The 25,881-nt window shown below is 39.1% G+C and overlaps 1 protein-coding gene across 7 annotated transcripts in view; it reads right to left on the bottom strand.

Annotated features, from left to right (window-relative positions):
• CHD6 (chromodomain helicase DNA binding protein 6) overlaps positions 1-25,881 on the bottom strand; it is a 137,677-nt gene that overhangs the window by 31,124 nt on the left and 80,672 nt on the right. For 5 of the 7 annotated variants that reach the window (XM_081949077.1, XM_081949074.1, XM_081949079.1 and 2 more), the window contains 15 exons: positions 23,763-23,828; positions 22,969-23,027; positions 22,357-22,474; positions 19,061-19,147; positions 16,928-17,062; positions 14,546-14,667; positions 13,130-13,373; positions 11,066-11,242; positions 10,329-10,472; positions 9,329-9,584; positions 8,631-8,841; positions 6,983-7,178; positions 5,501-5,665; positions 5,168-5,347; positions 3,915-4,025 (listed from right to left, as the gene is read on the bottom strand). In XM_081949077.1, the coding sequence (XP_081805203.1) occupies positions 3,915-4,025; positions 5,168-5,347; positions 5,501-5,665; positions 6,983-7,178; positions 8,631-8,841; positions 9,329-9,584; positions 10,329-10,472; positions 11,066-11,242; positions 13,130-13,373; positions 14,546-14,667; positions 16,928-17,062; positions 19,061-19,147; positions 22,357-22,474; positions 22,969-23,027; positions 23,763-23,828 (2,271 nt within the window). The remainder of the gene's footprint in view (positions 1-3,914; positions 4,026-5,167; positions 5,348-5,500; positions 5,666-6,982; positions 7,179-8,630; positions 8,842-9,328; positions 9,585-10,328; positions 10,473-11,065; positions 11,243-13,129; positions 13,374-14,545; positions 14,668-16,927; positions 17,063-19,060; positions 19,148-22,356; positions 22,475-22,968; positions 23,028-23,762; positions 23,829-25,881) is intronic. The other 2 variants (XM_081949078.1, XM_081949080.1) reach the window with 2 other exon arrangements.

Genomic DNA, 25,881 nt, shown 5'->3' with positions numbered 1-25,881 from the left:
TCACACTGATTTTCAATTATTTCTATCCACAGCCATGTGAATCTTAATGTGTTAACAGCAACATATGGGGGGGGGGGGGTGTAAGGGGCCTTTGTGATCTGTTGCTTAGCAATCTTCCTTGCGCTGCTGTCTAAGCTCCCTTTTGCCTTTCCTGTTGCCATTTGCCAAGCTGGAGCTTCACAAGGTAGGACTCCAAGGGTTTATTGACATCACTTCTGCCAGAGGAAGTTAGCATTGAAAAAGCCAGCTGTTTAACTGAAGAAGTAAACAAAATGATTGGGCACAAACAGAAAGCATTTATAATGTTTTATTTTTGTAGGTATATAACAGTGGTGGGTAGCAGGCGGTACGTCCCAGTATGGGCGTACTAGAGCCAGCCCGGGGCACCGGATACCGTTCCAGTACAGTGCTCTGGAGGGCCCACCCGCCCACACTCCTTACCGTGTTTTAAAGCTGTTGGCGCTTCCGTGCATGGCACGTAAAGCGCTTGCGCGATGCTCCGCTGAACAGCTGGAGCGTCACTGAGGCTTGCGGAAGCATCATTTCCAGCTATAACGCATGCGCACGTGCCCCGTGCGTGCATGTGGGTGATGCCGGGGCCGTTCCAACCATACCGGTTGGAACCAAATCCGGAACCCACCACTGGTATATAATAAGAGTTAAGATCCTCTTATCCAAAATACACTTCATCCATATTTTTTATATTCTATGCTTCTACGTTAAAAAAGGTTGGTTCTGATGTTTGGAATAGTCTGATATACCAGACACCTATTGCCATTCAAAGGGAATCTCATATTTTAGCTCTGGAAAGGAAGTACGTGGTAGATTTTCCCTTTTAATGCAATAGCTTTCTGTTTCTAAACAAGCTTCAAAAGAAATAAAAGTCGACATTTTGGGAATAAATCAGCCCTACTTCTGGCACTGTGTAGAGCAGCGATGGCGAACCTTTTTTGGCTCGCGTGCCACAATTAGGGGGAGCACAGGAGGGTCGTGTGTGGGCGTGCACAAAAGGCATGCGTGCACAAAAGGCACTCCCCCCCCATTTTTACACGCTTTTTTTGCCCTCCCCAGGCTCCAGGGGCTTTATAGGAGCCTGGGGAGGGCAAAAAGAGCCTCCCCCCCCGGAGGCTTCCGGGATTGTCCAGAGGCTTCCCTAAAGCCTTTGGAACGCTTAAAACGATCCTCCGTGCAAACCGGAAGTGACTTCCGGTTTGCTCGGAGGGCCGTTTTGAGCGCTCCGAAGGCTTCAGGGAAGCCTCTGGATGGTCCCTGAAGCCTCTGGAGGGCTTCTGGAGGGGCAGGGAAGGCTCTTTTCGCCCTCCCCAAGCTCCTATAAAGCCTCTGGAGCCTGGGGAGGGCGAAAAATGGCTTTTAAAAATGGTGAACTCAGCTGGCTAGCGCGTGCATGCGCGCTGGCCAGCTGACAGGGCAGTGCCTCGCGTGCCCTGACAAATGGCTCCGCGTGCCACAGGTTCGCCATCATTGGTGTAGAGTAAAAGAGTGATGCTGAGGTATTAAATTGAAATGAATTACAGATAGGCCTTGACCTAGAACCATTTGTTTAGTGACCATTCAAACTTACATCACCACGGAAAAAAGGGATTTATGATCGTTTTTCACACGTACAACCACTGTAGCATTCTCATGGTCACATGATCACTTGGCAGCTGCCTCTTATTTATGATGGCTACAAAGTCCTGGGATCACCTTTTGTGACCTTCTGACAAGCAGTCAATGAGGAAAACAGATTTACTTAACCATGTTATTAACTTAACAACTGATTCACTTAACAATGATGTGATTCACTTAACAACGATGTTAAGAATGGTTGTAAAATGGGACAAAATTAACTTAACAACTGTCTTGCTTAGCAACATAAATTTTGTGCTCAGTTGTAGTCATAACTCGAGGATTATCTCCATACTGCTGTCAAAGAAAGATAATGCAAACTTATTGGATCACTGTGATCCAAAGATTAAAATACTCATTTTTTCCAAGATGATTGCAAATGAAGAAACTAGTAGTGATCCATTCATTCGCTGCCTGTTACACATGAACAAGATCCAGAGTTCAATTAGCTGTTTTATTACTCAAGCCTACACACAGAAATCTTTTCTGACTGATGGTTTGCATCTGAATTAGACTAGATGAGGTTCAACAGCATTCAAAGGAGGGTCAGATTTCACCCTCTTCTGCCCATGTAGGGACTCCAGACTAATTCCCTGCTTGACTCCTTCCCCTGGCTTGGCTCGTCTCTCTTCAACATTACCAGCATGTTTGTTTTAGACATATAAAATCCTAACTCAAAGTGATATTTCTATTCTCAAATAATTTTTTAAAAAAGACATTAAAAGATGTTCACCCAACTAAAGTATGTTTTAAAATATGTTTCACAAAATATTAGAGAAACCTAATTTTTTTAATATATCAGTAAAGTTTCTGTCTGATCCTTGTCAGCATGGGATTATGGTGGTTTGTTTCTTTAAGTAGATGTTGCAAAAAGGGGGGAAATAACCTTAATTACATATTCCAAAATTTTACATTTTCACAATATCCCTTGATTTGCTGTCAGGGCATTGAGTATCTAAATTGCTATATGTAATGATAAGGATAAATTGCTTTTTAGGTTCAATTTAGAAACAGAGTTACAATTTTAAATAGTATTGAATGATCAGATCTAAAATACAACCCAGCATCATTCAAAATGTTAATACCAAATTCAATCACTGTCTTTTCTTTTGCTATCTATCTTGAGGTAGTTATGTTTTCTTTCCTTTAAAAAAAAGTGCTGATTTTAAGTAAAAACACTCTTAAATTATTCTGATTGATTTTGTGCAAGTAGATTGAGGGAGTATAGTGTTAGGTAGACAGTTTACATTCAATATGGTAGGCTGTGTAGCTATAATTCTAAACAGAATGGCCTTGACATAGCATGAATATGATTTTATAATTCTTATTAAAGAATTTTTAACAAGATGAAAACAATTCAAATTTTAGACATAAAATAAAGAAAAATAGTGAATAAATGTAAGATATTAGGAAAAATAAAGGATTATAAAGATTATAAAGAAGTGGCTTCTGGTTTCCCCAGCTTTGCCCTCTCTCAAAGATTACATTATAATTTACCCTTTCTGATCGTCAGTCCCATAAATCAGAAGTTTATTATTTTCCTTTCTCCAGCAAAAAGTCCATAAGGGATTTCTCGTCACTAATAAAAGTAGTCATTGTTGTTTTCTTAATCAGACAAGTCAATTTAGTCATCTCTGCTAATTCCATCATCTTCACCAACCATTACGAGTATTTCAGAATCTTCCCATGTTTGTGCTTGTGATATTCTTGCATCGGTTGTCTAATAGCAACAGCACTTAGACTTATATATGGCTTCATAGTGCTTTACAGCTCTCTTTAAACAGTTTACAGAGTCAATGTATTTCCCCCCATATCTGGGTCCTCATTTTACCAATCTCGAAAAGATGGAAACTGAGTCAACCTTTAGCCGGTTAGGATCGAACTCCTGGCAATGAGCTGAATTATCCTGCAATACTGAATTCTAACTACTACGCCACCACGCCTCCTAAATACCACGGCTCCTTATAACAAAAATAATGTTGCATAATGTTTTTTAATATTAATATCCTACTTTGTGCATCATAACACGTTGTTTCTGTCACCAAAAACTCAGTATCAGTATTTACAAAACAGATTTAGGATACAGATGGAAAGATCAATAATTCCTATAGAAGTTATTTACACATACTCTGCATTCATCCCATATATTATTAGTGCCCCAAAACCTCAGTAAAACCTTTAACCCTAACCAATGTGTAATTAGGAGAACTTTTTGCAGTCAGCTCTGAGAATATATAAATTTGGGAATACAACTTAAATTTCCAGAATAAATACATCATAATTACCTTTTCATCTTTTGCATCAGTATCCAGTTCAGCTATTTTTGCCCATTTCTGCCAGAAGTTGGGATCATCTAATGAAATGTCAGTTCTGTTTCCTGAAGCAACAAAGCTGGCCTGGGAGTAAAATGCAAATTAATAGATTGTAACTGACAGAATAATAGAAAATCCCCATAAACCCTAGATGCCAAGCCAAGTATCATGTTTAAAAAGACCGTCCAAAAGAATTTGTTAGAACCTGCTGCCCTCCAGCTATTATTAGAATGCAATTCCCATTATGTCTGATCATTTCCACAATAGGCTGAAGCAAGTAGGAACTGAAATTCAGTAAGTGGATTTATCCTTTTTTTTTAAAAAGCATTCAGACCCTAAGAGAGTATTCTACAACCTGGATGGGCCTTCTGATGTCCCAGCAACTCCCACTAGTTAGGAAAGGCTGCCCTGGCATAGATGAGAACTCATTGTAACTCATTAAACAAAGACCTAACCAGAGACATCCATAAGGGAGGAGGAGCAAGGAGAAATGATTAAAGCAACTATGTGGCTATACAACTCAAGTTGTGTCCTGCACACAGCCAAAACATGAATTGAAACCACACTGGAATGGAATGTTGCTTGCCTTTGTTATTTTTTATGAAAACCTTGATCCTATAGTACCTTTGGATCTTATGTATGGATAATATGGCTGAAAGCAGAAGACAATGGCTTGAAAATTATTGTTTTTCATCTCTGTTAAACTATTCATTCTTTGCAACAAGTTAGGTTTAGTGATCATGGCAAACTATAATTTGGTTTGGGTTTTTTGACAATCATATAACAACTCGGCCGAGCCAAGTCTTAACAGAATATGAATCAAGCATTTAGTTGATAATTCTGAATAAAATTTGCTTTCTAAATTACTCTATTTTTATTGATACATAGTACTATCAAATTAAGAATATAGTGGGATATGAAAGCAGGACAATTTTAATCTTTACATAAGGAATAAATAAGGTGTAGCCTTCTAGATGTTGTAGGACTGTAACTCGATTCATCCCTCATGATCAACTGGTTCCAACTGATCAAAGGTGGAATTCAACATGAGGAGAATTATATCTCTGATTTGGGGGGAAATGGCTATCTAACAGGACTTGTACAAAGCAACAAGAAGCTGTAGACTCCTCTCATGTTCTTTTTTGCATGTAGCTAATAAAAACTAAAACTAAAACAATTTCCCACAATAAACTTAGATGGTTTTGTCCCCATAGCACACAACCAACCTTGGAAAATGTGGAGCCTTTCCCTTCAGTTTGAATAGTAATGGTTTGGGTCCTACGTTGCAAGATTTGATCTATGTCTTCTTCACAGAATTTGGAGCCTTCATCTTCCTCATCCATTAAAGCCCCATAAGCACCTTTTCGCAATAGGTCTTCAACCTCCATCTTGGAGAGCTGCTGCACCTTCCAGAAACAGACAGACTGATTGATTCCAGAATGGGAAAAGAGATAGGAACTCATGACAACTTCCAGATATAAGTTGACATGAAAATCTAAGGAGGAAGGGGAATAAAGATTAGAAGACCTCTGGGTCTTGCCTGTATAGGTGACCCTTACCCCATTGTTGCTTCCCTTGCGGTTGATATCCTGCAACACTGCCTTGTCTAATCCTAGTTTCAAGCTGGCCTTGTCAAACATCTCTCGTTCATAGGAATTTCTGGTGATGAGGCGATAGACTTTAACTGCCTTGCTTTGCCCTATTCGGTGGCAGCGAGCCTGAGCCTACAGAAGGAGAAAGACATCACTCAAAGTAGAGTTGGCAGAACTGGGGTGAGGGGAAGATTAAGTTTCCTCAAGAAGAATATATCCCACACATGCCATCACCTAAACTATCATCTCATGCCTTCCCCAATATCATTCCACTTTTCAGTAGCACGTTGGGAGCCATATTCCAAACAATAGGTAGGGTCAGGACAAAACTAAAGATCAATCTAATTCAAATTTAAAATTAAGTATAGGGGGGCAATAATTTCCTCATCGGGCATATTTAAAATTATAACTTGATAACTTCTGGAGTTCTTGGAACAGACAGAGTCCAGGCTTCTGAAGGGTAGATCTGGCTGACAATGTTTACTTCTCACTTAAAATATTTAAACTACTCCCCAATAGGGATTTCCAACATCCGAACTGAGCCAATGAAGATTAGCTATCAGGTTAAGGGCCCTAATGTGAACTACGAAACAAAAACAACTGTAGTTAAATTAACCCATTGTATTTCATTAAATAATCAAAATATGACCCATCTGAATGTTCAAGTAACTTTTATCAATACAGTAAAATCTAAATTTAAAAGACAAAATTGAGCTGGACATGTCCTCTCACCCCTCCCTCCATACAAGATAATGTTTCTTTCATAGAGCTGGAAAGTGTCCAAGAAGGAGGGTCTGTGTCCTTTATTGTGGATGCAAAAAGCTTGCCACTCCAGAAACACAGTAATCCCATAGCAGCAAGAGTGTGCATGTGTAATTAACAGGACAGGACACTTTTAAATTCTTTCTTGGTGGTTTCTCTCCTTAGCTGTCATCTGCAATGCAACAGGGCACTTTAGGTTTGGGTTTTCTGGACATCGTGCAAGTTCCTGACAGTTTGAAAGAATCAGGACACTTAATGTATATGTTTATGCAGGCATAATTCTACTTTTGGATTAATCAAACTTTTAGATTTAGCACATACTTCTTCCCTCCAGATGGTGTATATACCTTTTATTCTAGTTGAAACAATATGCCTTGGACCTTTGTTGTTCTTTGCTGTTTTGTGTTTCTAAGCTTTTTAATCTTATTAAGGATATTATAAGCTGTTCAGAATCTCCTGACAGAAGTGACATATCAATCTGAGTAACAACATAAAACAAATCAAATGCATGTACATATCAAACTGGAAGAGGTTCTCTGTTTATTGTGGTCCATGTCCTTTCAAGCACTTTTGTCTTCAGAGCAGCTGAATTCATATTTTCATAGGTCTTCTACATAGTTTATATTCCCAGAGATAGCACTAAATTTCTCCTCAATCACCCCTTGGGCCATCTCATCTCTCAAATACCTGCAGATCATTCTGTGGATTCCAATCTGAGTCAAAGATGATGCAGGTATCAGCAGCAGTAAGATTGATGCCTAGCCCTCCTGCCCTTGTGCAGAGCAAGAAAACAAAACGGTCTGAATCTGGCTTGCAGAAGCGATCGATTGCAGCCTGACGTAAATTCCCACGAACCCGGCCATCAATGCGCTCATAAGTATATCTGTATAAATGGAAGTCCATGTGTTATTTTAGAAGTTTACTATAAGACTAGGAAACCCTGCTTCCATCTACCCACATTAGCAATACAGCTTTGGGATAGTAATAAATTGATTCAATTACCTTAGTCTAGCATAGGAGTATCAAACTTACGTCATCACGGCAGCGTCATGTGACATATCGGGACTTTTTCCCCCTTTGCTAAACCGGGCATGGGTGTGGCCAGCGTGTGATGCACCCGGCCCATGGGCCGGGAGTTTGACAGCCCTGGTCTAGCATAACTTCTCCCAACCTGACGGTCATTAAGAAAGCAAGAAGGCTAATCTAGATGATAAAGGTATCAATAATCATCCTCCCCCTTTTACAACAATGCCAAAGAAATTGTGAGATGACCCATGGTTTAAATCCAAAGATTAACGATACATTTGGAAAAGTATTTCTCAGCCCTTCTGATAACATAAAACAAACAAGTGAATTTTTCTCAGTATTGATATCTATGTCTACAAGAATAATGTTACTAGTTTGCTACCTGACTAGCTGTATGAATGGAGCCTGCTGGAAATCTATTTTTGATCTGTGAGTATAAATATTCAAACATAGATCAATGCTCTCTCCGAGAAACTGACATACAGCATCTGAAAGTCAAAAGCATTCAGTAATGATAGATTTTTCTAAAACTTGATTCCTTTCCTTCAACTTCTTCTCTATGTTTTTCCACTTCCTTTCCAAGCTGAAAGGAAGACGAAACATACTTCAGAGTCATTCATAAGAGAAGTAGATGCTTTGACACCAGCAAATGTGCCTAGTCCATAAGTCTATTCTCTTTTCTGCAGTGCTCTACGAGTGTCATTTAAATTAATCTCCTACAGCTTCTTCACAGCACTACAACCCCTATTTTTCTTGAGAACTCTGTCTGTTGCTATAAGGGCAAGATTTTATTTTAGTGATTTTCAAAATGACTAACATGAAAAGGACAATGTTGTCACCAAGTAATTGGCAAGGGGGGCAGGGAGAAGGAAATCCTGCAGTTCTAATGACTACATTGACAACTTGATTGATCTCTGAGTTGCAGCATGCTCCTTCTATAAAGACAGATGCTGGATGACATCAATATTCCAAAAGTAGCCTTGCAACTAATTATGTTTACAAAGAACTGGAGAAATATTTCAGTTCAACATTTTTTTTCAACGTAAGCTTTATATATGTTTGAAAAATACATTTCTCCTGCAAAGGATAAAAAAGGCAAAGTGTGAAACAGCATGCAGAGAGAAACAAAATCAGAGAGAAAAGAGGAAAAAATAACAAGGAAGTGAAAGAACCGAAGACAATGAGAAGAAAATAGTATATACAGATGCACTAGAAGATACGTATAGTCTTATGAACTTATAGCCAAATAACTGCTTAGAACTGATCCAAATGATGCTCTTTTCTGCATAAGCTTCTAGGCTGTACTGACCGCCGCTGGATGAGATAATCCTCCAGGATATCAAGGCAGCGCACCATCTGGGAGAAGATCAACACCTTGTGCCCGCCTGCAATCAGCTTTGGCAGCAACTTATCAATCAGCACCAGCTTGCCTGCTGCCTGGATCATTGCCTGCAACTGGAAATCAGGAGCTTCTGAGTTGTGGGTTTTACGGAAATCTTCTAGGATCTTTTCCTCTGCTCCTATAGAATAGAAAGAAAAAAAAAAGGGGGGGGGAGTCAGTAGGAATTAAGTTGCATAACCAATATGAAAAGCAATCCCATCATACAACATTACAGCAGAAAACCTCTGGTGCTATTCCTTATTTTTACTGAGGCTTTGTAAAAAACACAAAACAAATGCCAATTTTTATCCTTTTATGAAACATACATTTTTATAAAACGTATATTCTGTACACGCATATAAGCATTCTTCATCTTTGATTCATCCACAAACAATCTTTCAGCTAAGTACACAGAGCAATAGTTGTTACTGTTATGAGGCTTTCCAAATGAAAAATAAATGAACGCAATCATTATGCTACCATCATCAATTAACGAGGAACGTAGCAAAGAATACCAAGCAAAACATTCCTGACTATTGATGGGCAAATGGAAAATTGAAGCACCATTATTTCCCCATCATACATTAAGTGGGCTGGCGTGCCCAACTTCCAGCCCTACCCCTTACCGTTAATGAGGTAGGGATGATTGCAGCATTTGCGCAACTCCATCATGGTATTGATGAGGTTGGGCATGTTATGCTGGTTAGCACCCTTGGATAGAAAGCTAAAATTTTTCTCCAGGATGGCTCGATAGTATTTCTTCTGGATGTTGGTCAGCTCTACTTCAATGATGGTCTCCTGTTTAGGTGCTAGATTCTTCTCCACATCATCCTTTAGCCTTCGCAGCATCATGGGTTTTAGGAGAGACTGGAGTTTTTTCACCTGCCGGGATTAAAAAATATAACCTACCAATATCATATATAACACTTTCTCAATAATTCATGAAAGTAATACAGAAAATAATTGCCAGGGCTAGTACATTGAGGGAATATGTAACTGCTCAAATTCTAAGATTATCATATTAGGGCAAAATCGTGTAATTGTTCTATTTGTTTTCCAGCTCCTAAATTCAGCGAGAAAGTATGTACATGCAACAGATAGTAAAGGTACCTTTGGATAACATGAGTATAAATGCAGATATACCTAAATATCCAGTGATATATGAAAAATGAAAATCTTGGGGAATTAGGTTTGTTGGCAAGTAAATTACATATACTTTTCAATATGGTTGCATATGACCAGAAATATTTTGGTAGGAATGACGATATTTGTATTTGAAGAAATTGAGGATATGTTTATATATAATGAATGTTTGAGTTTGCTGCATTGTGTTCTCTCTTTTTAAAAAAAATGTGCACATCGGAATACAAAAATAATAAAAGAGATCTATTTTATCCAAAAAGAAGTATGGTCACACCATAATTTGGGCAACCCTTTTGCACTGTTTATTTCTATACCCTTTTGTCACTGTAACCAAATGCTGCACCCCCTGCAACAAGCCACTTATCTCAGTAGATAACTTAAGTTCATCTGCAAGGAACTGTCAACCCCACTCCAATTTCCTCAGGCAAAAATCATAGTAAATCCATATCAGTGGAGAATTTATTAAACTGCTTTCTTGCTTACCTGTTCTTCTGTTTTGAGATCCCCAAACTCCTCAAGAAAGGCTGTCTCAGATGGGAACTGTTGTGGTTCCAAGAAGTTCAACAGGCTGAAGAGCTCCTCCACTGAGTTCTGTAGGGGTGTCCCAGTCAGCAGCACTTTATGTTCCTGTTTACCATTCAAGGAAAGATCATAATAGTCAAGTTACAGAAAGAACATGATAGGATTAGGCTTTATTTCCTAACGATGCTGCCGCAATATTTTTGTCAAAAATGTTGTTTTCAGTTCTAGAAGCCTGGGACTGTTTTTACATCTTTAAAGCCAGCAGATATTCTGCTCATCCAATCATCCTCTAAGGAATATACAGACTTCATTTTGCCAAGCTAGAAAAGCTTACAGGAAACCTTTCTATATTTCAAGTCACTTAATCGTAAGCAGCATTCACAGGCCATCAGATGTAACTACTATTAAAGCTGAAAACCATACAAAAATCTTCCGTTTCTATGGTTCTAGCATGCACACAGTAGAATAAATATTTAGCTAGCAGAAAACTATAATAAATCTTGTGTTATATTTTTGAATCCACAGAACAATGAGATACTATAAAGTATAATAGCACTTGATGAAGATCTAAGAAATATTAAAGAAATGAATACACTTTCATATATGCACGTGTGCAGTATCTTCCATGTGCTTCTGTAATGTGCACAGTCAAATTTCCATATGATTCAGAAGAGCAATAACATTTGAAAAATTCTCACCAGACACATGAGCTTTAATCCTTCCAGTAATTTGCAGTTCCTGTTCTTGAGCCGATGAGCCTCATCAATAACCACACAACGCCAGTGGATCTTCTTCAGCTCTGGACAATCTGCCAAGATCATCTCAAACGTGGTAATAACTACCTGGAATTTGAAGAGCCCAGGAAGAGGAATACCCTAAGGATGATATTATAAAAAATAAGTTGGAATTTACATTCCTAGATAGCAATTAGTGCTGATCAGTTATGATTGCATTCCTGGTAGATGTTCACTGAATACTGCAACAAACTACATGGCATCTGAAACAAATGCATCAAAAGGAGATTTACATGTTCTACTTAAACTTAAGGTTATGAGGGATCTACTTCACAATACAGGTAGTCCTCACTTACTGACCATTCATTTAGTGATTGTTCGAAGTAATGCTAGTGTTGGAAGAAAATGACTTATAAGCAGTCCTTGCCACTTACATGATTGCAATTTGGGCACTTGGCAAGCATTACACATTTAAGACAGTTGCAGTGTCACACAAACAAATAATTACCATTTGCAACATTCCCAGCTGGCTTCCAATAAGAAAAGTCAATGAAGAAGCCATTTTCAGTGGAGGAAGTTGCAAGTTGTGGTCATGTGATATCTCACGACCATAGGTGATTCACCTAAAGAATGCAACCAGAACTGCCAGAACTTTAATAACTAAGCAGGGCAATGACATGATGTTTTGCTTAATGATTACTTCTTAGCTGCAGACTTGCTGATGAAAATTAGGGTTTTTAAATGAGGACTATCTGTGCTATTAATTAGCCATGACCATTCTCTTATTCATACAAATATTCAACATTTAAATTATAGTGGTATAATTCCACTATCTGTCTGGGATCCTTTAAGGCTAAGACTATCTGTCTATGTGCAGAAAATCCAAAGAAATGCAATGTGAATCCAGACCTACAATCAAAAGGTAACCAAATAATTCTTCCATGTTGTAGTGTGCCACTCTGGTTTTCTGTACAGATAGTCCTCAAGTTATAACCATTTGTTCAGCAGCTGTTCAAAATTATGAAACATTGAACAAAGGGACTTACAACCAGTCCTCGAAGTTCTGACCACCGCAGAAACCCTTTGCTCACGTAAACAAAATTTAGGCATTGGTAAACAGCTTGCACTTATGATTGGTTGCAGTCCCATATACTCTTTCCCTCACCTTGCTGAATTTGCACAACTCTCTCCCACCTCCGACTTATGTGCATCCTGTGTGCATCCTGTGTCAAGCCTCTCAGATCCTTCCTACCCCCTGCAACAAACCACTATGGCACCCGCACTGTTCTTACACGGAATTCCCTTTGCTTCCTGTTTAACAACCCACATGGGGTTACGATAACAGTTGGGACTGCCTGTATTTGTGTTACCAAGTGATTCAGTCACATGGCATGCAGTGGTGGGATACGATCGGTACGCCCCAGTACAGGAGTACCGGTGCCTGCTCCAGAGGGACCACCCGTCCGCCCATGCTCCTTACCTGTATTTGAGCTGTTCGGGGCTTCCGCACACATGCACGGAGCGTACAGCGCCTGCGCAATGCTCCGCCGAGCAGCTGGAGCGTCGTGGAGGCGTCGCAAGCAGTAAGTACACATGCACGCACTGTGCGTGTGCTGCATGCATTCATATGATGGACGCTTGGCCCTGTTGCACCGTACTGGTTGCACCAGGATCTGGAACCCACCACTGATGACATCACATTTACAACCACATTGCTTAGTGACAGCAGTCCTGGTAGCAACTGCCATTTTAATCTGAGGATTACCTGTAGTGTGTTTTGATTTTAAAAATGGTGAAGAAACATCCTGAATCTTTATTTTCAAGTCATCAAACATGGGATGCTACTTAGCTAAGAAATACCTAAACACAAGTTGGCCTTTCTTGTTACCTCTACATTTAGTGTTTCCACTGTCCCTTCTCAAAAGCTTTATTTTTAATCAATTCTCCCCACTCCACTCTACAGATTATATTCCCAAGGCTGAAAACAAGCAAGAAAAAGTTCCTTAAGATATATACAGTAGCACAAACCTGTGTATCCCGATAAACCATCTCATATTGCTGGATCATCTGGCGGCTTATCTGGCTGCCATGGTACACAATGGCATTCATCTCAGTCCAAGTACGAAATTCTCGCTCCCAGTTTGTGATGGTGGAAAGTGGAGCAATGATGAGAAATGGACCTCGAAGACCCATCAGATAGATCTCAAAGAGGAATGTAATGGACTGGATCGTCTTCCCCAAACCCATTTCATCAGCCAGAATGCAGTTTTTCCTGTGGAAATGCCACAGCAGCCATTACAAAACTTTGGAAGCCCTTCTGAAAACGATTCCTTTACCAATGGGTGAAGTCGCCTGCAGACTAATTCTGACACAAAATATTGCCTACGGGAGTTTTTTTAACCAACTTTTGATTCACTCTGCCATTTTAAAACAACCTTCTTTGTTCTTGGGATTTATTTCCAAACTCTGTGGTAATGAACAATGCATATTAGCGCATATGGAAAATTAGCTTTTTCTTGAAGAGTCTATTCATCTTGAGAATTTCACCCTTTTGCAGTTCCTAAGCAAGGCTTCTTTCTCAATTTTTCCCTTCCCTATCCAGTTACCTCTTTCTTCGCCTCATTCACATCCAGTTTTGATCTCCCGTTCCTCTTTCCTTCCCTTTCCAGTGCAGCTATCCCTTCTCCTTAACTCATCTCCAGCCTGTTTTTTTGTCCTTTTTGGGGGGGAAGTTTCTGCTGAAAGGAGGGAAGGTAATGTGTGCATAATGTGTTTTTGCACGTGATAGTTGCTTGAGTATGATAAAATAAACGGCTGGTAAATGCCAATGAGAGATCAATTAATTTTATAAATGGGACATCTTATTTTACAATGAATTAATTTTAATTAGACATTGTTCATTCAGCTAGTATCCTTTTTTCCCTTCCCGTCTTTTTTTGGAATATGGATTTGGCAAGTATATAAACACACACCCATAAATCACACACAAGTGTGACGTGCACACACATTCACAGGAGACAGGAAAAGCTCCATGTCTAGTTCTAACTGGAGATGGGACCCTTGGCTGAGCAGATTCTGCGCAATCCAGAGGAATTTTATCAGTGTTTATATATATATTTTTCCTATCTACTCTTCCTTTGGGCAGAGAAGCATTCAACTCAATGTAAATAGCTTTGCAGGTAAATATGGAGGGCCTAAAGAGTATAGCAACATCATATGTACGAAATGCTGAGTTAACTTCCCAACTTTCATGTTTTTAACTTTCAACATATTGTCCAAAAATGTTAAAATAGTTTTAAAATGTATGTAACAGTGTGTACCCGCACCTACATTCACAGGCAGGGTGTGATCCAGAAAGGAATTAATAAGACAAACCAGAAACAATTCCCAGGACTTCAGGAATATTATTATTATCCCCACTGGGAATGCCTATTTGCAACCCACCTATTGTACCAGTTAAAAAGCAGCCAATTCATTCCCTCCAGCTGGTATTCCCGCAATTCGTTGTTATTCTTATAGTCCCGAGACTTCTCTAGCTTTTGCCAAGACTCTGAGGCAGGACGCTCCTACAACATAAAAAATGAATTAGGGATGGAAGAAGGGAGCAAGCAAGGAAGAAATTGTATTGATCAGGAGAGTCCCTGACCAGTTTGGGTCAATAGATATATTTGAAAAATGGCAAGGAGTATGTAGACTATCATTGTAGATATACTACAGCCTCCCTCATGAATTTACCAGAATATGGAGTTTGATCTCCGCTACATTTCTTTTCCTCTATATATAATACATGAATATTTACCAACAAAACGTAAGATAGCAACTACTCATCATATATATTGTCTAAAAATAATTATATGGTCTATGTACTGTGGTAGAAAGGGGGCAATGATGACAAGTAAACCTCAAAGATCCATCAAGTAGACCTTAGGGAAGAATGTAATAGACTGGATTGCCTTCCAGAATATAGGTGAATCCACAAGGACTTTGCTATTCTGACTCATTTCTGATCATTTAGGCTACTGCAATCAGCTCTAGATGGGACTGCCTTTAAAGACTGCCTCTTGAATCTTCATATGGTCCAAACTGCAACAGATCAGTGTATTTCCAGTATTCACTGCTCGTGTTCATTATGTATTTGTTGCAGAGTCTGTATTGGCTTTTAAAATATTGGTCCTAAAATCAGTCAGATTCAAGCCAGATAGCCTTTTCTATCTCGCCAGAAAAAGTAGCAGGTGATTCCCTGCTTTCGGGAAGTGGAGGAGGCTGAAGCATGGAGACACTGTTATTGTAGCAGTGTCAGGCATCTGGAATGGCCTCCCACTATAAATTACACAGGTCCCAATTTTAGTTACCTTCCAGAAATAATTGTCTTTTGGATTGTTTAGATGGACTGATTTTTGGGATTTGGGGTTTGTATGTTTGTCTTTACTGGATTATCACTGTGTTAATTATATATTATTAGAAAAGTAAAGTGAGCCCTATGGGAGTGCAGTGGGGTATAAATAAATGAACAAATAAATAAAATGTTACATTTCAGCAAAATATATGACCCAGTGCAGTGATATATTCTGATCAATAAGCTATAGGCTGGAAACATGACAATTAAGTGAATATATCAGTGGCTTTAAACTCATACTCAAAGAATGCTAATAAATAGTTTCCCATCAAACTAGAGGGATTGTATTGGCTAGGATCTCACAAGGTTTAAGTCTCATCCTATACTTCTCAGATTTGCAAATTACTTGGCAATTTTGATAAGCATTCTTTCCATTTCCTAATGGATAGAAATAGAAATGAAATTCTGATAGATTAAAGAAATTTAATAGAGACAAATGCAATACAGGAAATAGAAATAAAAGGATACTTAAGGCCTAGGGACCTTGGTTTTCATTCCTTGTTTTGTCCAAAACCCAACCTGTGATATCTGCCCCATAAATTTCCCCATTATAGATTTTAAAAATCTAATCTATATCAGAAGCATTCCTATAGATAAGGTCATAATGTGGCAGAAAAACAAAGAAATACTGTAGTACTTCTTTTGCAAACCACATAAGGAAACAGCATCAAAAGAACGTATAAGAAAATGTATACAAATCATAATTTAGGAATAAAAGTATTTTAAAACTCAGAAATCGAGGGGGGGAGCTTTTTAACCAAAATATGGGAATCAGTAGATCTACTAAATCAATAAATCTATATAAGATAGCAGAATTAGATAATTAGATAAGTAAAGTACTTTTGCCCTTACTTAAACATATTTCTTGAGCTTCTGGCAAATATACATACAAACATACATAAAATATAACCAATTGCCAATCATTATCTCAGGGAGAAAAATATCCTCTGTAAAATATAAGGAAATATGTTTTTGTATTTTGAAAGCAAATATATTTTTGGAAAGGACAAACAATAAAATTGTATGTTTATTTATTGGAAAAATAGTTCAGTAGATCCATAGAACTGTGGCAGTGTGTAAGCTCCACTGCTTATGGCACTGAGAAACAGATTGGAATTTCCATGGACAACATGGGATGCTATCTTCAACTTAGAAAATACTATTTCTTCCTTTATTTTGTACTCTGACTGGCACAGTACCAATGGCAAAGGCATCTGAATGAAGACAAGAGAGGAATATTCAGAGCTGCTGAGTTAAAGTACCATGAAAAGACATAGCAAAGAATGGCAAAATTTAAAAAAAAACCACTGCCAAATGAACGGCTCTGAAAGAGGAAATTATGTTGAACCACAATATTCTTTAACGTTTATTTCACTCATAAGTATCAGGTTTTTCCCCCCATCAAAACCAAAGCTTAATTTATTTTTTACCAAGGATTTAAGTTCTGGTGGAATTTGGAGAAATTCAAACTCTTTAATCTTCCCAGGATCAACATCCTCCTCAAGTTCCCAAGTACTTTCTTCATAGGGTAAGGAGCACCACTTCACCAGGTAGTGAGTCACCTCCTACAATCCAGGAACCACAAAAGGAGAAGCAGTGAGGGTTCAAAACAAAAAGCGACAAAGAATAAATAATGGAACTCTTTGAGGAAAGATAATCTAGGGGGGGGAAATCAAGATCATTATCAATTTGGTAAGATGAAACATATGATGTATGCAGGGGTGTAACCATGATTAATATGATCATTGATATAACTTTAGAACCAGCTTTCACATGTTTCCGAAGAAAAGGAAAAACCTTTATATATATAAAAAAGCCCTCTTATCTTTCCAGAATCACTTTCAACTGTGAGATGGGCAGCATATACATTTAATTAATAAATAAACATTTCCTCACAAAAAGGGGACATCAACTTCCAAGTGTATTTTTTTTATGTAAATGTTTTTTAAAAAGGTAAACTCACAAAACATTTAGTCATCATTTGTTAATCAAAAACCCATGTTTTATCTTTTTTCTTAATAGAAATAATTGATTTAACATGAAAGGCAGGGAGCAGAAATATGAATTTTCAAATATACGGATGTTCCACCGCATTTCCATAGGCCTTGGGAGAGAAGGATGATTTAGTATCAATACTCTCACTTATCTCTAATTTTTAAGACCACGTACACTGTATAATTACACAAGTACATGGGAGGAGAAAAACATCCAAAATTAGGAATTTTGTCACCATGTAAAAATTATCTCCGTACCTTATTTCTAACTTTTGTGTTACAAGTAGAAGAATATTTTCTTATGGCTATACAAAGGTTCATAAATCACATAATTCCAAATGTGGGGTGAAAACTGTATAATGCTTTATCATTTATACTGAGATAAACTGTAAGAATTAAATCAATATATACTTATTTTAATTAATTCAGAAAGGTTTAAGGCATTTGTTAAAAAGTAGAAGCCTCCTTCTCCCATCTGGTTTTCATTAAAAGATGGAATTATAAAGACTTTATGTTGATTCCATTCTTTTTTTTTTAGGTACAGGAATATTTCCTATATTGACTGGTAGACTCTTAGTTTTCAAACCAGGAGGCTAAAGCAACCATAACTGGGCTGCACAAATGCAACTGGTCACTAAGTGGCAACAAAAAGATGCACAAATTTATAAGCTGCCATCTAACAGTCATCTGGATTTTTGCAGTCCAGATGTAGTATGCCTACCAAACAGAACTGAACCTGGGGTTTACTGCATGCAAAACTTATGATGAGATAGTGTCAAATCCTAATAAATTTGACAACTGCTGGGATTTAAGGCCCATTTAGAGCATTTTACAGACATCATCACTGCCTTGAGGGGAGTTGGAACTCTCCTATTTACAAATTTGGTACTACTATGCTCCATTCTCAGTCATATGGAGCTTGGAGCCAGGAAGATGCCAAAGACTATACCCAAGGTGCTACGTTGTGGAGCACAGCTCTGAGGCATGAGAAATTAAAAGAATCTGAGTTTTTTAAAGCCAGCTAAGGGATGTACCTCTGAAGCGTGGAGCGGGCTCTGCCTGAACTCTGTCACTTTTCCATGAAGCAGAACACCTATATCATAATTGTGCTGATCTTATCAGTTCTAAACCAGTTACAAGGCAACACATCTCTTCCAAGGGAGCTGTGCAGTTCAAAGGGGAAGTCTCTTTCTAGACTATATTTGAGAATGGGTGATGAAGGGGGAAAAAAGGAGGCTGCTTTTTATAGTTGTAATTTAATTACACATATGACTACAGAGATCTCAGAAAAACTGTCCTACAGAAATGTTATTCTAGAGTCACACAATGACTACATTTCAGTAATCTCTTATTTCCAGCACTAAACTTACTGAGTCAGCAGGACAAACTGCATGGCCGTTCACAATTACAGCTGAAAAACTCTTGGCAATTAAGAGACAGATTTGGGGGAGGGGGGAGGGGATTGTATCACTGTGTTTAACTAAAAAGCAGCTCCCTCTGCTTCTCAGATTGAGGTCAGCCATGGAAAATCAAGAATGTGGGAATGTGAATTGCAAATAACAATCATACCTCCCCAGTTTCGGAGTCTTTTGTGTGAGCCACTTCTAGAATTCTATCAACTTCCACATAGTCTGGATTGAACAGATCTTCATCAGGCTGGCAAAATAAGAATCAAACAGCAGAGATGCATTAAGTCATGTTAGGCCTAGCCAGGAAAGAAAAATCAGTTTCTCAAGTTATTAATTTATGTCAGATGGTGAAACAAGAAAGTCATATAGGATGACAGAAGTAAGACTTTGGGCCTCCTGAACTAGCAAGAAGGAAGCAATTTCTACCGTCAAATAATTTCATTTTATTTTTAATAGAGTTGCAAGCAAAACAGCTCTTTAGCAGGTTCTTCCCTGGACTTTCTTGTAGAAATAAAAGTTTTGGCAGCTTTTTTCCTTACATGCCTCGGTTGCAATCTTTGAAATATAAGCCCCAAACATATGTGTGAAGACCAAGAGATATTAGAAAAACAATTCCACCCAAACCTCCTTATTTTCACTTGTAAAACTGCAAATTCTGCTCATCTAGAATAAAAGTGTAAAGGTTCAGAGAAGAAACTTAACTCTCCCAAATGCTCCACTAAAGGTAAAGGTTCCCCTCACACATATGTGCTAGTCGTTCCTGACTCTAGGGGGCGGTGCTCATCTCTGTTTCAAAGCCAAAGAGCCAGTGCTGTCTGAAGACGTCTCCATGGTCGACTAATGCCGAAGGTGCACAGGATGCTATTACTTTCCCATTTTTCCCTATTTTTCTACTTGCATTTTTACATGCTTTCGAACTGCTAGGTTGGCAGAAGCTGGGACAAGTAACGGGAGCTCACTCCGTTACAAGGCGCTAGGGATTCGAACCGCCGAACTGCCGACCTTTCTGATTGACAAGCTCAGTGTCTTAAGCCACTGAGCCACTGTGTCCCTAAAAATGCTCTACTACTTCCCTCTAAAAATAAATGAAGCTAAATATAAGAAAAAGATAGTAGTGGATAATGGTTACATAACACGAAAGGACATTCTTTGGAATCTGGAGCTGTGTTGGGATCCCTGAAGAATATAAGGGTGGATAGTATTCAAAGAGTCCAGCTGAGAAGACTTTATCTCTCTTCTTCAAGCAGAGAGTTTGCAACTTATTTCCACTTTTAACCTTTTCCTAACCAGTTCCACATACCCTGCAACTAGAAAAATGCTTAATTTTGTAGAAAGAGACTACAATTTCCTATAGATAGTCCTTGAGTTATGATGGCAATTGGGACCAGGATTGCTGTCACTAAGGGATATGGTTGTAAAGCACAACATCTTGTAACTGGATAGCAAAGCTATGGCAATCCTGGCAGTCCTGGAATCCCAGAGAAGAAATACAGGGGTGTCATAGAGAAATGGGGGAGGCCAGGGAAGGTTGGGGAGGTCCAGTACAGGTTGCATGTGATTTGGGGGAAGCCAAGGAGGGCCTGGGAGGGCTGGTGGAGGTTGCAAGCAGGTAGGGAGGTGCTGCAGGCTAGAACAACTTACGGGAACAACTTGAGACATTTGCTGCCAGCTTCCACATTGACTTTGCTTGTGGGAAGCTGGGAAGGAAAGTCACAAATAGCAACCACTTGGCCACAGCTACCTGCATAATCATAATCACAAGCTGAGCAACCAAGCTCCTGGAATGGGATCACGTAATGGGGGTACTACAATTGCTACAACTTTGGGAACCAGTGCTATCTCCATTCTTTCAGTGCCACCGTAACTTTGAATGGTTGCTGAATAAATGGACATGAGCCAAGGACTACCTGTATGGAAAGCGTGAGTTATTTCCATACAGGTAGTTATTTCTTTTTCAAGATGCTGGTTGGAAGCAATTACCAAACAAAAACAGCAACCGTAAATCAACCAATATTCTCACTGAGTATTCATCTTGAGCTGTCAGAAATATAAATATCTATTATGATAAGCTTGACATTACCGTACTAAATGAAGAGGACATCAATTATTTATCTCTGCTCAGAACGTTAACCTCTTCCATTCCAATTCCACAATACATCCACAATAGCATCACATGTAACAACATGATAGTTAGAAAAAGAGCACTCTAAAAACAAGATTCTCAGGTATCTATTGGCTGGCAACATGCCATCATACAAACCTTTCTATTCCTGATTTCCCCTGGCAGAGGTACAATAATGTTGTACTTTTATTCATCTAGGCCAGGGGTGTCAAACTCAAGGGCCGGGGGCCGGATCTGGCTTGCAGAGTGCTTAGATCTTTCCGAGAGGCCCTCTGGAAACAGCAAAGGACATGCCCACGGTGCCTCTGCTAGCAAAAAAGGAGCTTGGGAGGGCCACCCGCGTCCCGCCCGGGCTCTGTTTTCAGCTGCAACAGCCTCCTGCAACCCTCTGCCAATGAAAATGGAGCTAAGGGAGGCCACACGCAGCCTGCCCAGGCTCCGTTTTTGGCTGTGACAGCCTCCTGCACCCCTCTGCCAACTAAAATGGAGCACAAGGAGGCTGCATGCAGCCCACCCACATGGTTGGGCCACGTGTGGCCTCCCTGAGCTCTGTTTTCACTGGCAGAGGCTGCAGGAGGCTGTCGTGGTCAAAAATGGAGCCTTGATGAGTGACATTGAGCTGTCCATGCCCACCTTGTCCATGCCCTGGCCACACATCCTGTCCCCCTGAGGTCAAACACAATCCTGATGTGATTCTCAATGAAATCGCTGATGATACTCCTGATCTAGGCCATTATCATCATTTAAATTTATTATCCCCACCAACTCCTATAGACTCAGAACAGTTTATAAAATTCAGAGTTAAAATCAATTTTTAAAAAGTTAAAATGAGTTACAATGGCAATTGGGAACACGATTGCCATAGCTAAGCAATTTGTTTATAAAGTGCAACATTATATGACTGCATGACTGCATGCTTAGCAATAGCAATCCAGGAATTCTTGGTTGTAATCATAACCCCTAAGACATGTGGGTCGTTAAGCAGAAAGTAGAGGGCATCCCAGTTAAGAAGCATGGGGATGCCAGGGGGGAGAGGCTCAGGGAGATCTGGCAAAGCTTGCTTATAAGTTGGGGGTTGCTGCAGTTCGGATTGAGCTCAGGCAATTTGGGGAATGAGGATGTGAGTCCCTGTGTACAAGTGTAGGCAGGCTAGTAAAGGAGGGTCAAAGACAAGCTCTTTAATCATAATTTTGCTTTAGTTTACAGCAATGGCGCTGAGTACACATTGCTAATTGCGTACATCCACAATACCACAAAAAATAGCCCCCATTAGCAGACCTTTTAAAATATTCTGAGAAAGTAAATAAAATCAACAAGGAAAATTCATTACTGACCTCAGTGAAAATGTGCTTCATTTGGGCCTGTTTATTGCGAAAGCGTTTAATCTTCTGGGAGATCCGGGGATCTTTTTCTAGCTCCTCCATGGTGGCCCATTTACAGTGCAAATAAGAACTATGAATTAATAAAAAGTATCATTCAGTTTATTAAGAAGGAACCAGGAAGACATGTACATGACTGGCATTTTAACACAAACTTGTCCAAATCTCACTTCCTTCAAGTATGTAATTGCATCTCAATATCTATATCTTCCCAAAAGCTGAAGTGTAATTTACAGCTAATGTCATGTTTAAATGTTAAGAAAAATGCAATCAAATAAGCATATTCTGGCAGAAGAATGCATAAAACTGTAATGTATTAGATTACTAGTCTTTCCCCAAAGATATAAATCGAGGGAAAAAAATACAAAAATTCAAATATTAGGGAAAGCGTTGCAGAAATCAGCTATAAGGAATTTAAAGTTGAAAAAATATGAAATTGAACAAAATCAAATTTGACAAATCAGTCAACTTCTAGTATGACGAAATAGATGCTACTTTATACGTTTTGGACATCCAAAACAGAACAGTACGTAGCACATTGATAAGACAAACACATGCTATACGTACAAATTGCGGTACTTTACATAGAACTCTTCCTGTTCATAAGTTGCTCCTCCAGGATAAATCTGGAACAACAATTATTTGTTTGATTGTTTCTTTAATTATATAGATATATTATATCCATTAATGCTTAGCATCCATTATATATTATTTATTTATCTGATCTATTTCTCCGTTTCTCTATTTATTTATTTATTTATCCATCCATCCATTCAATCAATCAATATCTATAGCTGCCCATCTCAATCAATGATTCTGGGCAGCTTACAAATAAAAAAATACATTACAATTAAAAATACTGAAAACATTTTAAAATAATAAAAACAAAAAAAGCCATCCAGATTTTTGGAAGTGGTGTTATGGAATAAACCAGCAGAGAATAAGTTTCAGACCTGAAAATCCACTTACATACTGGAATTGGTGAGGGGAGGAGGCAACTTTTGAGGCACAATTTTGCCATCAGTTGCATTCTGAATTTAAGTACCCACTCTAGGCAATTAGAGAACAATATCCCTCTGCCTTCAGCTTCAAACTGAACACTTGCCCCTGCTTCCAACAGGACTTCCAAACTCCAGACTATTCATTCACTGCATAAAGAAGCTAAGCTCCAAACAGAATAGTCCTACTATTCATTATCATATTACTGTAGGAAATAAATTATGATAAAGTAAATAATTTACAGCATCTTCTTATAATACCAAGAGTTATAATTTAACACCATCGATCCTATTCTTTCCTTCCCATAGAATAATAACTCATAAAGGAACTGAAAGGGCTCCGAGGACAAGGGAGGCTCTCACCTCTTTCTGCACCATCCTGGAGGCAAGAATTTTCTCAATGATGTTGGCATCGTCCTCAGGAGGTTCCTATGGAGCAGAGGCAGGAAGAAGGAAGTTTAGCTGCCCACATGTGATCGTGGCATTTAGTGTTTTAAAGCAGCGGTCACCAACTCGTGGTCCATGAGAAAATGTTGGTGGTCCACAGAAAAATTATTTGCATTTTTTATATTGCACTAAATTAGGGGTTCTCAAAATTACGGCCCCTGGGCCGGATACATGCAATGAACGTGCTGCTGCAGAGAGTCTCCCTCTTCGGGGTCTTTTTGTGTGGGTAGGAGGGGGGGCAGAAATTCCAACTTGGGGTCTGCTTCAGCCTCCTGGTGCGGGGCTTTGGGTGAAGGCTGGAGGGAAACGCCGTTGGTGGCAAAGAGCCGGATGGCTTTGCTCCAGTGGCACTGTATCATGGCCTGGAACTGGCTCACCATCTCAGCCCACTGAGCCTCCAGGTGCCAGTACTTGGCCTTGCACTCCCACAGGTCTTCCCTCTGCTTAGAAAACCTATGCTCGTAGACCTCCATGAGGTGCTTCTGCTGAGCCTCCTTCTCAGTCAGATCCAATTTGAACTGATCCAGCTATTTTGCCAACTCTTTCTCATGGTGGCTGCTAAGCTCCAACAACTGCTCCCTGAGGAGTGCGGGCACGCCAGGAGTGGCTGGGAGGGGAGGGGAGAGTAGAGGCTGACGAGGCGCCCCTCGATGTGAGTGACATCAAGGTGACCACGCCCACCCTGTCACATGACCACCTAGCCACTCCCACCCAGCCAGTCATTAGGCTGAGCATATTAGTGGTCGGCAGGATTTTAAATTATGAATTTAGTGTTCCCTGAGGTCCAAAAGGTTGGAGATTCCTGTTTTAAAGCAATGTACATTAAAAGTTGGACCTTCAGTATTTCAAGACATCTCTTGGAATTAATAGACAGCGTACTTCTTTTCATGTAAAATCACATGATTGCAATTTGTAACCTCTTGATAGTTTCCCCACTGACTTTGATGGACGATTGTTAGGTCCAATCATGTAACTGCAAGTTGTTGTGGCCATCATAATTGTGAGCTGATTGTCAAGTACCCAAATCACAATCACATTACCACTAGGATATTGTGACGGCCACAACTCTGAGGATCCTTGTTCGGTACCATCGTAACTTTAAACAGACACTGAACTGACCATCATCAAAGGAACATCTATTCTAATGATCATATATTTATTCCCATATAAAAACAAAGTGGCAGATAAAGTGGGTGAGAGTGCCTGAAGATTACTAAAGGTAATCACTGAAAACAAACTATCAGCTTATGAACTGAATTTAGTTTACATATGTATTTCTGCTACTTGCACACTTTCTCTGCATCTCTCCCAGACCTGACAGGATTATTCTTGGGGGGGGGGGGAGGACAGAGTTTTACAGTATATATATTTACCTCCTTTAGTTACCTATACAGTAATAAAAGTGGGATAAAATATAATTAATAAAGAAGGTATTTGGGGGAGGGGTGCCATTGTGTCAGTGTTGAGTCCTGGCAAGTGCTTGGACAAGTTCCTGCAGTTTTCTTGGCAAAATTTTGGAATTGTTTGCCATTGCCTGCTTCCTAAGCGAAAGACTGGTCCAAAGTTACCCAGTTAACTTTGTCCCTAAGGTGGAACTACTACTTAAAGAGTCTCCCAGTTCCCAAGTGCATGCCTTAACCACTACACCGAACTGATTCTTAAGTCATTTTAATGTTGTTTTAACTATAATAGAAGCTTATCATGATTATCAATCTTTGCTTATAATTAAATATAAAGAACTACTTAAATATTCTAAAGTGGAAAAAATGCGGAGAAATCAAAATCAGATTAGAATGTCATTTGGGAAATACTTATTTGGTAGTAAATTAAGTAAGAATAGATTCTGGGTATGTATATATTATTACATTTCAAGTGACAGAACATAATCAGTTAAATGATTCACTTATTTGGGATAAGTTAAAATTGCAGAAAAAGGTTAATGCTGCATTTTCCTGGTATATCACCCCACATGTTATCCTCGATTGAGGAATGCACTCTACAATTCAGTTTAGGAAAAAAAAACATTGATTTGTAC

Source organism: Natrix helvetica (assembly GCF_964273705.1).
Source record: "Natrix helvetica genome assembly, chromosome: 3".
Taxonomy (NCBI): domain Eukaryota; kingdom Metazoa; phylum Chordata; class Lepidosauria; order Squamata; family Natricidae; genus Natrix; species Natrix helvetica.
The sequence above is the reverse complement of the archived record's forward strand: the minus strand, read 5'-3'. Positions and strand labels throughout refer to the sequence as shown.